The 14864-nt window shown below is 42.1% G+C and overlaps 1 protein-coding gene across 4 annotated transcripts in view; it reads left to right on the top strand.

The window, feature by feature from the left end:
- The window catches only part of LOC135400212 (acylamino-acid-releasing enzyme-like), a 55065-nt gene extending 42802 nt beyond the window's left edge, over nucleotides 1–12263 (top strand). For all 4 annotated transcript variants that reach the window (XM_064631970.1, XM_064631973.1, XM_064631972.1 and 1 more), the window contains exons 19-24: nucleotides 357–467; nucleotides 3981–4029; nucleotides 4604–4631; nucleotides 8069–8177; nucleotides 9114–9220; nucleotides 12070–12263. In XM_064631970.1, coding sequence (XP_064488040.1) covers nucleotides 357–467; nucleotides 3981–4029; nucleotides 4604–4631; nucleotides 8069–8177; nucleotides 9114–9220; nucleotides 12070–12169 — 504 coding nt within the window. In that variant the 3' untranslated portion in view covers nucleotides 12170–12263. The remainder of the gene's footprint in view (nucleotides 1–356; nucleotides 468–3980; nucleotides 4030–4603; nucleotides 4632–8068; nucleotides 8178–9113; nucleotides 9221–12069) is intronic.
- Nucleotides 12264–14864: the final 2601 nt, after the last annotated feature.

Here is a 14864-nt window from a genome sequence, read left to right as displayed (position 1 = left end):
CATTGGTGCCACACATTCAAACAAAAAAAGTGTTAGTAGTTATCTTTCAGACGTATGTATGCATCAGAATGGCTAGCCATTATACGAAAAGTATTTTTGTGCATGCATTGTACAGTAAATTTAGCCTGACCCATCCATATACTGTTTGTTTGGTAAATGTCACTCATAATTTCCTTTTGAGGAAACAACATTATGAAGCTGTCCGGAACATTTCCATGTAACTGAAAGCATTGCACAAGTATTCCGTGTGGTACAATATGGTACATTGTCATATGTGGTGCGTTATCTTTGCGATCCAATTGTGATACTGCATATATCATTGCACAGTAGTACCCATATTTTGGTCTTTATTTTAGTGTGCAGCTGAAGTGGCTGCCCAGAGAGATGAAATCAACCCAGATAAGATGGTCATCTTTGGAGGTTCTCATGGGGGCTTCATTGCCTGTCATGCAATTGGACAGTTTCCAGTAAGTGTAGATCACTTTTCGTGCTTTCTGTTTAGAATGCTCGGCATCAATGTTACTTGAGAATTACATTGTGATGTGATAACGAGGCTTGGAGCTAAAGACATAGGGTATTAGTGCAACGGAAAATGCTTTTGTCAATGCTTTGCTTGGATTGTGTTTTTGTGTGTCCTGTGCTACAAACGTCACTTCTTACAAGTGCAAAGGTCCTGGATTTTACATTGAAAGTAAAAACTTGCAACAATTCTTCACAGTGAAGGATGAAAAAATTGACTAATTGCTGTTATACAGTAAGAGCACTCGTGAATTACAATACAAGAGCAACGCAAATGGAAAACAAATGGGGCGTGACTTCTCTGAAGAGCTGCGCAAATATTTGAAACTTTGAATTTGAATCAGATAGGTAATGCAGTTTCAACAGTATTTGCAGTTTTCAAATATTTTTCAAAAATTGCAAAGATAGCACCTATGTTGGCACACTCACGTCAGCATTGCGGACGAATTCAATGCAGCTGCCAAAATTCTCTTATAATAAAACACTCGATGCAATAAGAGTGGCAAACATAGAAAGGTGGCAATGCATTTGGGGCTGCATTTTATGCTGACATGGGAGGCTATGTTTGCTGATTGTCGAGATAACTTGGTGCACCAAGAAAAGTAAGTGGAATGCAACTGTTTATTTATTGATTGATTGATTTCAATATACATACCTCCAAAGATCCCTTGAGATACATTACAAACTTCAGGGACATAAAAAAACTATTGCTCTCCACAGTCCAATCCTTGCCTTTCGCTTACTTTTCCCGACGCATCTCGACAATCAGAGAATATAGCCCCTCTGGAACGTAATCAACCCAATCAACATTATCATCATCATTACTTTTCGATGGAGTGGATTGCGGGAAAACAGGAGCATAGTGTACTGACTCAGTGACGTTCAAAAGTTATTTCCTTCCATACTACCATGGTGTCAGTAAGTGGTATGGAGACATAGAACGGACTGTCGGCAAGGAGGAATGTTGTATGTCAGTACTTTGAGTACTCCAAGGCAGCTGGAGCATGCAAGTTCTGCAGCACAATGCTGCATATGCCAGCAGGTGCATCGGCTGTTGTTAACCATTTCAAGTGATATATAACTGTTGTCAAGAATTACCAGAGGAAGAGCAGGCAGTACAAAGAGAGAAACCGGTGAAAATAAGAGACTATGAAGCACAGCGACTGATTTCTATCTATGTGAAGAAAGGTCTGGATGTGAAACTTGCAAAACTGACAGCTATCGATATCCATCCGTTAACTAATGGCTGAAGCCACCCTAGATTACACTCTATCTCGCAAGGACAGTCCTTTCTCAGGTCACTATACCAAAACTTGATGACGTCACCAGGAAGAATGGGTAAAAAGTAGAGGTGCGCGAATAGTGAAATTTTCGAATGGGAATCAAATATGAATAAAATATCCTGTCATAGGATAACGACTTCTAAGAGTAATAATTAGGCCCGGAAAACCAGCATTGTCACAGTCGCGTTCTGCTGCTCCGAGTTCGATGAAGAGTGTGATGTTCGCTCTCTCTCTCCAGTTTGCAGCCCATATTTCAACAGCTCTTGTACATGTGGTCACAAAAATGTGTTTTCAGAGCAATCAATATTCAAAAATGGTTGCCACTCGGCATGAGAACAAACTAAGGTCATCGACATCAAAGCTGTGTGCTCGTCCCTGTGGCGACTTATCGCATGGTGCTGCGGAGCTGGCCTTGGAACCTTGTGATCACACCTCCTATACGGACCGCGTCACAGAATTTTCTTAAATTTGCAATTTATTTTTCTTTTGGAAAGGTCATTGAGTATATATTCCCAATGTGGCCTACTCAGAGGTAGTCGTATATCAGAATTAGTGCAGCTGTTAATTAATTTTCATAATTAATCTTCATAAAAATTAGTGAAAGTAGGTTGAACACGCAATGACAGAGTTGGAGGGCACAACCGTTGAGGAGTCGAACCCGCTAGGACTGGAACCGCAGCGCTTTTCAACGCCTTAGTAAAAAATATCGAAAATGCACAATTTTCAAGCGGTGCATTATTCTGTGTCCACTTTCTCCTATGCCCCTCTCGCTATCACCCTTTCTGAACAGCTTTATTGCGTCACATTATCAGAAGAAATCGCAAACTGTGTCTTGGGGGGGTGTTGAGTAGGTCAAACAAGATAATGGATAATGAGAGGATAGAGAGGTAGCAAGCGAGCTGGTGGTATAGATCCATAACTTAAAAACCTGAGACTAGGGGACAAAAAACGACAAACACAGACAAGGTCTTGTCTGTGTTTGTCGTTTTTTGTCCCCTAGTCTCGGGTTTTTAAGTTATGAAGATAATGGAGGGAACAAAACCAAAGGCAGCATTTTGGCAATAATGTAGGTTGAGAAACTGCATCACTATTTCCCCTCACACTCACCCCTTGGACAATGCGAGGTGCTCCATTATTTGTGGAACAGCCTGATGTCAGTTGAGAAAGGGTGACACCGAGAGGGAGAGAGAAGGAAGCGACCGCAAAGCTCGTGCAACACTCGAAGATTGTGCATTCTGGCATATTTTTTTACTAGAGCGCATAAAAGCACTGCTGCTTCGATTCTAGCAGACTAGGCTCCACAGGGTTATGAAAGCTAATCAACAGCTGCACTAATTACCGATACAGCACAGTACAGAGTTGGCCCCATCGGGAGAAAATATATTCAACGACCCTGCCAAACGAAAGATAAATCGTGAATTTAAGAAGGTTCTGCTGTGTCTTATGTGACACACCCTGTATATTGCAGTCTGTGTGACATATTGCAAACTGGTGTCTGTGTGAGGTATTCGTATTCAAGTCAGGTTCAAAATTTTGCTATCTGCACAGCTGTCCTGTTTTACACAAAAGTAGATGGGTCAAGTTTTTATGTACGTATACTTAGAGCCTGAAGTTTTAGGGTTTTACCCGATTCTTCCCCAAATTTGCACCCCGAATTTGCACCCCGAATTGAAGGTTTACGCTTTAGGGTGAAACCCGATTTTTACCCGGCAAATTGCCCTCACTGGGACGTCTCTAGGAATGCGATAACTTACTCGTTTGGTAGCAGATGCAGTTACATCACCGTTTGTACCAAACCGCTACAGTTACTTTGAGTAACTGAGCCCAATTTCTCCCCAAATTTAGTGTACTGGAATTTTTTTTTGTTTTCACCCAAATTCGCATGAATTTAGTGCACATATGTTTATTTACCCGATTCTTACCCCCCGAATTTAGAAAAAATATTTCCCAAAAACTTCAGGCTCTACGTATACTTTACCTTCATTAAAAAAAAAAAGGGCACGGCCTGTGCCACCATGTCAGTATTCTTGTTATAACAGTTTATAGTTGCAAAAGCACAAAAGCGTTTTTTCAGCGTGTCACGTGAATTCTATTTGATAACATAAAAAGAAAGTGATTTAGAAGCAGATGTTTTGTAGAGGGCTTCCCGCTAACTACTACACGTTCATTTTGCTACAGAACTTCTACAGAGCTTGTGTTGTGAGAAACCCTGTGGTGGATATTTCAGGTGGGTACCCACTGTCGTATGTTCCTCTAGAACAAGGAGATTATGCGTTCATACTATTTCAAATGGCATTCCATAAGAATAACTAATCATTCATGGAGCAAAAAATACTGATAAACGAGCATCATGTGTACAGCATGTTTTGTAATTATTTTGGGCTGAATTACAAAAACATCGAATATGTTTACATACATAGCTATGTATTTCAGTGAAGCCGCCAGGCACCTTCCTACAGGGGGCATAGATAATTGTGTCCGCATATTTCGTTAAATGTTTTTCTGTCTTGCATCGAAATTTCTTGCTGTCATATTCTTGTTACTTCATTCTTGGAATTACTTCATATTCTTGGACATGTTCAGCCTTTACACACTTTACATGTTGTAATAATAACAACCCAAATAATAAGTTAAAACACATTAGTGAATAACTACATTTGTGATTGATAAATATGAGGGGGGAATATGTTTAATGCGAAGTAAAAGAAAAAAAAGAGAAGGGATAAATATGATTAGTTGACCAAATAAGTGCAAAGTAATCCATTCAGAGTACATGATTGTGTTTTTACGTTTTCTTGCAGTGATGGGCCCTTCGGACATCCCAGACTGGTACAGATAACCTTATTTTGTCGTGACAAGTAATTCAGAAAATGAGTGAACAACCCGAGGCGAGCAGCATTTTTGTTTGCATAGAATATACGTCTTTGTCCGGAGCTACTAGGGGGCAGTTCTGGGATGGATTTCAAATGAAACATGACAACAGTATCACGTGATAGACAATAGATGTACGGGCGATACTTACTGCAACTTACTTTGACCCTGGCCTTGAGACGACGGAGGCACGTGTAAGGAAATACGGCAAAAATGACGCTATTTTGCGCAACTCTGTATACTCGGCGCAAGTCACAACTCAGCAAGTGGAGAGACTGTACGTATGTTCCGCCACTCAAACTATCCGTAATCACGGGTTCTACAGCACAGGGTGTCACAGGGATAAAACAGTGAACTAATAACCGTAACACAGTCCAAAAAGGGGATAAGTGACAGAGAGTCCTACTCAACTTCAAAGTGTTGCAACATTTGCAAAGGAAATAAGTAAAACGATATAAGGAGTATCGGAAGAAAAACGGCAAAATGCCGGACATAATGAGGGGCCATTGAAAGGTCCTGGCGTGCACGGCGATGGAGAGAATGTTTCAAATTTGCAGTGCTCGGCTTCAATGGTGCACACAAACGACAATGTCGCAAAATGACACCGACGTATTCCATATAGCGGATGTGTCCCTGACACTGCCCTGCCAACATTTTTTTTTATCTAACAAAAATTTTTAAATGCTGCCTGCCTCTGTTTGTGTCTGAATGTTAAGAGTGCATGGAGAAAAATGTGTGCCCATTTGTGTGTGAACAGTGCTTTGTTGTGTTGATGAGAGCGTGATGTCTGTATAGTGTAGTGGTCACACTCTTGACTGGCAATTGAGGGAGTAGTGGATTGCTACCACCGACAAAGATCAGTGCCTGTGCACTGATGGTTGCTGTGAATGTTGTGCTTTTGTCCCACCTGTTTATTCAATCTCTGCAATTTAAGTTAAGTTAAGTTAGTTCAGTCATGGTACCATCGTATGACTTTAGTAGTCAGAAGATTCCAATCTTCTGACTACTGACTTTCCTGTGGTGTTGCACGTTTTGGAAGAAGAAACAGCAGGCATGTTGAAAATGATCTAAAAACGTGTTTGTTCATGTACTTCTTATTATAGTGAACCCTCGTTAACATTATAACCACCCCCATTCCCGCAGGCTTTAGTCATAAAGCACGCTCTCTGCTGACTGGGTAGACCGATACGCAGAACAAAATCGTACGTGATTATGATGACTTATTTTCTGAAAAAATCTGTTACCAATGATGGCAATTGATGTTCTGAGGCTGGAACACATAGAAAAGACAAATACATACAAAGCCTCAAGTGCCTAAGAAATTAATTATGAAAGAAGGAAGCCATGGGGAAAGTCAGTAGGTGTAGGTTTGAGTCCTACAGCTGGCTAACCCTTGCAGTGACTTCCTTCTTTCATCTGTTACCGATGTCTGCTTGGAGCAATTGCCAGCAGGGAAGTTTTCTAAATGGACGATTTATGTAGCACCATCTTGGTGGGAGGAAGGGCTCTCTAAAGACATGTGCAGAGCCGCTTCTTCATTCTGGCTGTCAACTCAGTCCTTCAGTTTGCTTTGTTACAGCCATTCTTATGTGCATGACCGCTGTGCTGTGTGACCTGGTCACATGGTCACTATCTTAAGCACTTCAGCGGTTTGAGTTGCGCCGTGAGTAATCCTGAGGCGAACAACATCAAGGGTCACCTCAAATCTTGGCGCCCTACTTTAACACGTGTCACCCTCTCCCTTGGGCTACTCTGAGGGTCATGTGACGAGCACGTACTTGAGCAGAACTGCAGGCAGGGACGCAGACAAGTGGGTTAAAACATAAACGACAGGAGACCTGCAGACTCGCAGCTAGCAGAAGTTTAATGGAAGGAAGCAATCATATACAGTGCACAGAGCAACCAACCAATGGCAACACAGTAGTAACACGCGGAGCAATAACGAAAGGCATTCCCACGTGTAATCTTAACAGGCAAGGAAATCCCTTTCAAGCTGAGTTAATGCAACTGATGGTACACTCATGCACGTGTTGCCATGCAAACTAATGTGAAGCGCCTCTAGAATTTCACGAGCAGCTTTATCTGAACTCCTGTCTATAATTGTAGTGTCTTTGAATCCCAGCGAACAAGAACAATCCCTACAATGTCTGTCCTATAGACAACGCATGCTCAAGGAGTCGAACATTCAGGCAAACCTTGAAGGAGTCGGACATCATGAGACGAGGTCATAATAACGAGAGCACAACCCCTGTGTTTGATCACATTTATAACAAAAATCTTGGTCATTGTCAAATAAGTGGATTGTCATACTAACGAGGTGGATTTACATAGAGGCGAAACGGTTTTCAAGAAAAACTGTCATACAGTGAGTGTATCAGGCTATCGGGGGTCGTAACTAGGGTTCGTGAAAAAATGGCTAGGAAGCAAGCGAGCTGGTGAAGATTATGCATGATGTGTTTGCTTTGTGTTTGTGTCTGTCCCTTCGTGTTCCCTAGTCTCGGGGGTTTTACATCATGCATAGGGTTCATGGTTTTCGGCATTTCCCGAAAAATGCTGAAGGACACACCCCCGGAATGATTTTTTCTTTTTTTTTTTCAAATTTGGAGTATTCTGAAAAAATCCGAATGTCCAGTACCATGTCAGCTGCAATCCTTTGAATGGGAAAGGGAAATCCCCGTTGGAACCACCACGCTACTCCTTAGATACGCCGAGGCGATAGAGTATACACGGTGCACTAAAACTCTCTGTTGTCTTTGGATGATGCCCTTGTTCCGTTGTGCTTCAGCGCTTGTAGAAGGATGCTGGTTGTGAGGTCTGTTATCGCCAGAGAATGTTCGGAATTCCCAAACAGTTCCAAAATCCGATGACTGACTGCCTAGCTTTATATAGTTTGACTTTGTTCTCTTCTGGCTGTACCCCTTCAATGACGACTTAGGCTCACCCCTGTTTCCGTTTCTGAGGCTCGTTAAAACACGGCCAAGCCAGCAAGGCTTTCGTGTGGATGCCCAGATTCGAGCATTTATTTTCGGGGCGCAACATAGCTGCCGAAAGACACGGAATTTTGTTGGACCATATAAATGCAGATAAACACCCCCCAAATTAGCTTGAAAGGAAATGCCGAAAACCGCAAACCCTAGTTATAACTAATGAGGGTTCACTGTGTATGTCACAACACATATTTTAGTGTACTCCATTATTTAATATCCGAGACAAGTTCTTGTGTGCTAACTTCCCATCGCCAGTTTCGTTTTTTCTTCTGTAGTATCCTTGCCTCTGAAAAAGCGCACATGTGCTACACTTTTTAGCTAGCAGTTTGTCACCCAACCTTTTTAACTAACACACAAAAAAAAGCTGTTTCTTTGGAGGTGATGAAACATTGTCCTGGTTCTTGAAAGGTTTTGGATTGAAAGTGGCCTGGACAATAACTACAAGTATGATACAGTGGCTGAACCTAAGCACATGGAGGTCATGTGGAACAAGTCCCCCGTGAAGTTCATCAAGAACGTGAGTAGCCTTTAGTTCTCTTTTCTTCCGTGCTAGCGCCGCAAAGCGACCAGGGAGGTCCAGACCCTCGGTTTTGGGGAGGGCGGTTTCTTTGTCGGAGTGCATAGTGGGGCAGGGGAGAGAGGGAAGTGCAATGTATCAGCTGATATTAGGGGGAGGGGCAATCCTCTCCCCCACACACACACACACAAAATTGACACTAAAAAAAGATGGCTGGGTTCAGTCTAGACAACTGCATCGCATGGACTTATTTGGCCTCTGTGTTCTGTACCAAATTTGTAAAAGCTACAAATGAAATCAGTGTTAGCAGGTAATACAATTTTGTCAACGAAACATAGTAGTTTGCAGTGATGGCCACTAACTACTTCTACAGTAGTTTAACTATAACTACTAACCTCTTCGCGATGGAGTAGTTTAACTAGTAGTTCAACTACTTTTCAGGGGAGATAGTTAAAACAACTAATTTAACTACTGCAATGTATTTTAACTACATTTATAACTACTTAACGTTGTCCATCAACACTAATCCCATTCTGTAGTGTTCTTGGACACCTAAATATGAATCACGAGCAGCGATGAAAGTGAAGATTTAGTACACAAGCACGGCACAATTGCTCTGCACCTCCGTTCTCATCAAACAAGTAGCTCGAGGTAAAAGTCGGAAGCACAATCGTGCCGTAAAGCTTGCGACAAAATCGGAAGTAGTTGATAAACTACCCGATTGTAGTTAAAAAGTAGTTAACTAGTAGTTAACTACTGGCCGTTGCTGGTAGTTTGTGGCAACAAAGAGCCTTCGTTTTTTTTTATTCCTTGTCGTCTGGTACTCATAATTGGAGTTGCTCATATTTTTTTTCAATGCCACATCAAATATGAGTGGAAATGATTGAAGACACTGGCTTGCTACCCCCCATGATGTGTTTCCTCTCTCCATTTCAGGTACGTGTGCCTTCAATGTTTCTTTTGGGAGCCAAGGACGAACGAGTGTCGCCCTCTCAAGGAATGAAATTCTACAAATCCCTCCTTGCGCAAGGCGTCACTGCTCAGTAAGTGTAATTTTTTAGATCTCTCAGTGTATTGATCAGTCAAACAGAGATATTTACTTTTGTGGCGTGGTACTAGGCTAAGTTGAGTTTCTAAAGATTAGCTTTGCGAGTTTGAGTTCCGTTGTATCAGTTGTATCAAGTCAGCTTCCTCGAGGAACTTGGCATAAATAAAGCCCCAGGCTTTCCGCAATATTTTTTGTGGAATTCGCCACGTCTCATGGAGCCTCCCGTTTCCCTCACAATCCTGTTTTTTGCCGAATATTCGATATATTGCAGAATTATGTAAGGATTTCAATCAATGTGCAACATTCGATGTGAATATTCGATATATTGCAGAATTATGTAGGGATTTCAATCAGTGTGCGGCATTCGATGTGAATATTCGATATATTGCAGAATTATGTAGGGATTTCAATCAGTGTGCAACATTCGATGTGAATATTCGATATATTGCAGAATTATGTAGGGATTTCAATCAGTGTGCGGCATTCGATGTGAATATTCGATATATTGCAGAATTATGTAAGGCTTTCAATCAGTTTGCAACATTTTCGTGGGTTCAACCTGATCAGTCACGACTGCAATGCCTGATGCGACTGATACTGCTGGCACTTACACGGCTGAACGTGCCACGATTAAATAAAATTTAACGACAGGAATGCCTGGAGAGAAATTGTTGAGAGAGAGTTGAGCCTAATTTACTTTGCGTACTAGAAGGTTACGAGAGGATGGAGAGGCACACAGGACAAGATGGTAATAGATCTTTGGAGAATACTGCAACATCTTTTTGCTTCTTTTCTCTGGCTCACGGAATCCCGCAGATATGAATCCCGCAGATATGTTTCACTAAAAGTGCTGAAAACAGGACAACACACACACAGCAGTCTGTGTGTGTGTGTTGCCATTTTTTGCCCTGCTTTTAGTGAAACAGAAGTACTATATTACCAACAAGCCCAAATGGACGTTTGTAGTCTTGTAAATCCCACTTCGCGGAAATGTTAATTTTCCACCGCATAACATAGTGTCTCATCAGAACAATTCACAGCTCAAAGCAGAGAAGTTAAATATAACAACTTTACTGAACCATGATTGTACCTTTAGTACAATGAATGACTATGTCCTTGATTCCTTAGATGCACTGTAGATACATGGAGTAGTTGTTAATGATGTGAGGGTGTAGACGTAGCGCAGCAGCTAGGGACAGGGATACAACAGAATACAAGACACGATGACCAAGAAGTGTTCTGTCGTCTTCTGTGTTGTGTCCCGCCCTAAATGGCTGCGCTATGTCTACATCATCCATAGCTGCACCTTTTCCTGTATCCGACTGAGCAAAGGGAGCCATAGAAGATGTACAGGGTTACCCAAGATACAGTGCAATCTTTCTTCTGCTTCAAGGTGGTGTCCGTAAGGAATACAGAATTCTAAAGTTAATGTACGATCCGCTTGGAGATGCCTTCCAAGAAGAAAACGCCAAAAAAGTTTAGCAAAATTCATTTGTTTTTTGTTTCATAAAACATCAAAAACATGAAATTCAAAACCAACTGCCAGCCTCCAGTTGAAACTGACCTTTCCTGCTCCGCCCCTTCCGGTGACATAATTAACATTGCCGACGAGATTCCCAATCGATCAGCTGACAGCGTCTCAAGGCCGGTTGTAATCCGATACCACCGAAAGCATGAACACAAATGTTTCTAGATACTGTTCAGCTGCAAAATCCGATTGAATTAATTTTCTGATGTTTCCAAAGATTTCAAAATGAAATATTCCGTATACTATTCCATGTAGCAGTATAGTATTTCACGCACACACTATTTCGATCACGCCCTCAATTCAACCGTGTTTTTTGCCCGGACACCACCTTTCAGAAAAAGTGCTCAAAAAGGGAACGGCAGATGCTGGAGCCTTTGTCAGTGATGGAAAGGGTGCTTAAAACAATTGCAAAAATTTTCACTTCCAGATTTATTTCAGTAAAGTATCAAAAATTAAAAATCCCCCTTTCCTGTGCATGCCCAATTCAACCATTTTCTTGAGCGGTCGGGGGTATCGTCGGGGCTTCGCAATGAAGTTGTACGACAAAAGTGCTGTATAGGGCCATTGGAAGTGAAGACAGTGTCACTTTTTGAACTCTCCCAATTTGTTGACGATTAATGGACAATTTCTCTACTAATTTTTAGTGCGTATTATGTCCTCGAACATCGAGTTTCGCCCCTATATGCTCTTTTTAGTCATTTTGTCTTCATTACAAACCCTGTACTTTATTTTGTGTAACCCTGCATAACAGCGAAAATATGCGATGGAATAGAGCACTGCACGGGCTCGGTCATGCCCAGAAGCAAAAGCCAGGCCCACGAGCGACGCTGCGCCAAGCCTTCTTTTTGCGGGCACGGGCCCAGATCTGGATCAAGCCTATGCTACCCTACTGACCCTAACAGGGTCAATTTTTACACTCTGGGCTAGGCCAGGTAGCCTAGTAATTTCTCAGGCTCGGGCAGGTCCCGGGCCAGGCTTGGAGTTGTGGGGCTTGGGCCATGTCAGACCCACCCGGGGCCCAAGAATGCGGCCCATGCAGTGCTCTAGACTGCACCCCCCACCCCCCCACCCCACCCCCACCCCACCCCCACCCCACCCAGAGACTAGGGATGACGGAAACAGACACACACAGACCAAGAACACAAGACTTGGTCTGTGTGTGTCCATTTCTGTCATCCCTCGTCTTGGGGGTTTTGCTGTTATGTTTTCTAGTCACCAACTTGCACGCTATTTAGCAATTCTTTTATAGCCAAAATGTTAAGAGATGTTAAATTCGCCATTCGAGACGTTAAATATAGGTATCTTCCTCTTTCCAGGTTGCACATGTACGACAGCAATCATTCGTTAGCAGATGTCAGCGTGGAGGCAGACTGCTTTGTAAATACTGTTCTGTGGTTCAAGAAATTCTTGAACTGAGTTGTTCAATGCTGCACTGTTTGGGCTTCGAAATAAACTGGGTGGCCTTTTCAGCTTACTACAGACAAAGTGAGGCCAATGACTATTTTAAAAATGTCAATTTATTATATAGAACAAACACACTGTATACTCGTAATATTTTACAGGAACATTTCCAAGTTGCCACTATAGCAGTTTACGTCAAAGAACAAGCCACAAATAATTTCTACACCTGCCTCCGAGTAAACATGTTTCTGCTTTAAACTTCACAACTGCAGTATTTTTATAGGAACAGAAACAAAAAAGTTTAGGCAATATACACTAAGAAGGGAGAATTTCCTGAGGGTGCAGACCTACGTACCTATACTGGTGACTAATGGTTAGGTCATATTGTGCCAAAATTAGTGTTTCAAGGTAGCAGTGAATTTCTTTACAGTGTCATCCTTCATGATCCGCTCTTGTCCAGCCTTTCTTGCATGATGTTATATGTGGGAGAGAGAAACAGCTGAGATCAATACAATTTTTTTTTTTTTTCAATACACTGATCTTTTCAGATACATCAGAAAAAAAAAAAAAAAGGTTGCTGCAAGCCCAAAAGTTTGGTTGTTGTCTACCGGCAGACGACAATGCAGCTAAAATTTCATAGTTTGTAGTATGTTGCGAGATGTTGTGCTACAAAAAAAGGAGCAGGACTGAGAATGGTGAAACGTAAAACACAATGTTACTTTCGTAGTTTCTTCTTCGATGGTAGCCACTTCACTTCTAAATGCTGAAAGAACTCCTGCATTGACCGAATCTTAGACATTTCCACTTAGGACAGTCAAATGGTGCCTAGGGAGCGTTGCAATGCTGCAGCATCAACGTTGGCGCACACAGATGGCGTTGGCACATTCTATAGAGCATACCATACTTTCTCAAATCTGAGACTACCTTTTTTTCCCAAAAATCCTGCGTTCCAAAGTTTGGGGGCGACGAGATCGGCCCAATAGCGTGGCGCGGCAGATTGCGCCAGGATCAAGAATTGTGCCAGCGTGGTGTATTTTTGGATGCCCGGTGCGATGTGCCCGACGACGACGTCATGCGCGCATTTAGAAGGTATGGTTTGTCTAGCGCTTTGGACGGAACAGAGGACAATGAGTAGACCTGAAGTTTTCGGGTTTTATTTTTTCCAAATTTGGGGGGTAAAATTCAAGTCCATCACTTGATGTCGAAAATTCACGCAAATTCGGGCGGAAAAATTACCATCAGACTGACTTTGGGGATAAATCGGGCTCTATTGTCGAATAAACGTTCGTTGTACAGCCTATCCAGAGTATCAGATGTTGAAATCAACCTGTATTTTGTGAAAAATTAGTATGTCATTGCCGTGAGGTGCCTAGCTTAGGTGCAGTTTTGCGGGTAGAAATCTGGTTTAACCCTAAACCGGTGAACCTCGATTCGGGGTGCAAATTCGGGGAAAAATCGGGTTTAACCCTAAAACTTCAGGGTCTAACAATGAGCTGTGGGCAGATAGCGACACAGAAAACAGCGGCGAAGAAAGCGATGATGAATGAACTGTTATACTGCCTGCCAATGTTTGGTGTACCCAAAATTTGGTGTACCCAAACTCTGGGGTCGTCCTAGATTCGAGAAAGTATGGTACGCGTCCTGACACTACCGTGCCCATATTTTTGCACTATCGATACTTCTACTTCAACGGAACTCTCTTCGGTTTTGCTGACATTTGTAGATAACAAGGAATTTGTTTACGCTCTAGAAGGAACTAAACAGATCTCAGCAGTGGCTGGCAGCTCTTGGACAGTAATCTTCACAATATCTAGTTCATGTAATACATACTGTTGATATAATCTGGTTGCTTCGAGATACCGCAATGAGATTGCACACGGTTCTTATCGCGCAAACTGAAGAGGGAAAATGAGACCTTGTGTTGCATCTTGCCAGAACGATGTACTACAAATGATGCACAGACAACTGCAGAGGTTATTTTGAACACCCTCCATACCGTAATGGAGAGCAAGAGAGAAGAAATAATGTAGAATAACTGTAGAGCCTGAAGTTTTCTGAAAATATTTTTTTCTAAATTCGGGGGGTAAAAATCGGGTAAACAAACGTGTGCTCTAAATTTGTGCGAATTCGGGTGGAAATACGTCCAAGTATGCAAAATTCGGGGAGAAATCTGGCTCCGTTAATCAAACTAACTGTACTGGCTTGGTACAAACAGTGATGTAACTGCATTTGCTGCCAAACCAAGTATGTTAGTGCATTCCTACAGACATCCCAGTGAGGGGAATTTGCAGGGTAAAAATCGGGTTTCACCCTAAAGAGTCAACCTTCAATTCGGGGTGCAAATTCGGGAAAGAATCGGGTAAAACCCTAAAACTTCAGGCTCTAAAAGTAACTGATAATAAAATATACAACCATAGTGTAATCAAGCTGTGGAGGTTAGTTGTTGGCACAAGTATATCACTGAGAGAACAAAGTACTGTGTCACAGAACGTGTGTACTGTGAATACGTACACAGCGAGGTATACACAGTTGAATCTCTGCATTATTCACGAAAAAAAAAAAACAGAATATTGTAACAGCATTGTGGCCAGTTATTACTTTTGCGTTGCTTTCGTTCTTGATGTTGTGCCCAAGAATGTTAATTGCCACAGTAAGTGGGACAATATAGGAAATTGCAATATTCCAGACACTGCTACCAGCACAAAGCCAA

Source organism: Ornithodoros turicata, chromosome 7, assembly GCF_037126465.1.
Source record: "Ornithodoros turicata isolate Travis chromosome 7, ASM3712646v1, whole genome shotgun sequence".
In the NCBI taxonomy this organism is placed as follows: domain Eukaryota; kingdom Metazoa; phylum Arthropoda; class Arachnida; order Ixodida; family Argasidae; genus Ornithodoros; species Ornithodoros turicata.
Note: the sequence above shows the minus strand (reverse complement) of the source record. Positions and strands in the feature narration are given on the sequence as shown.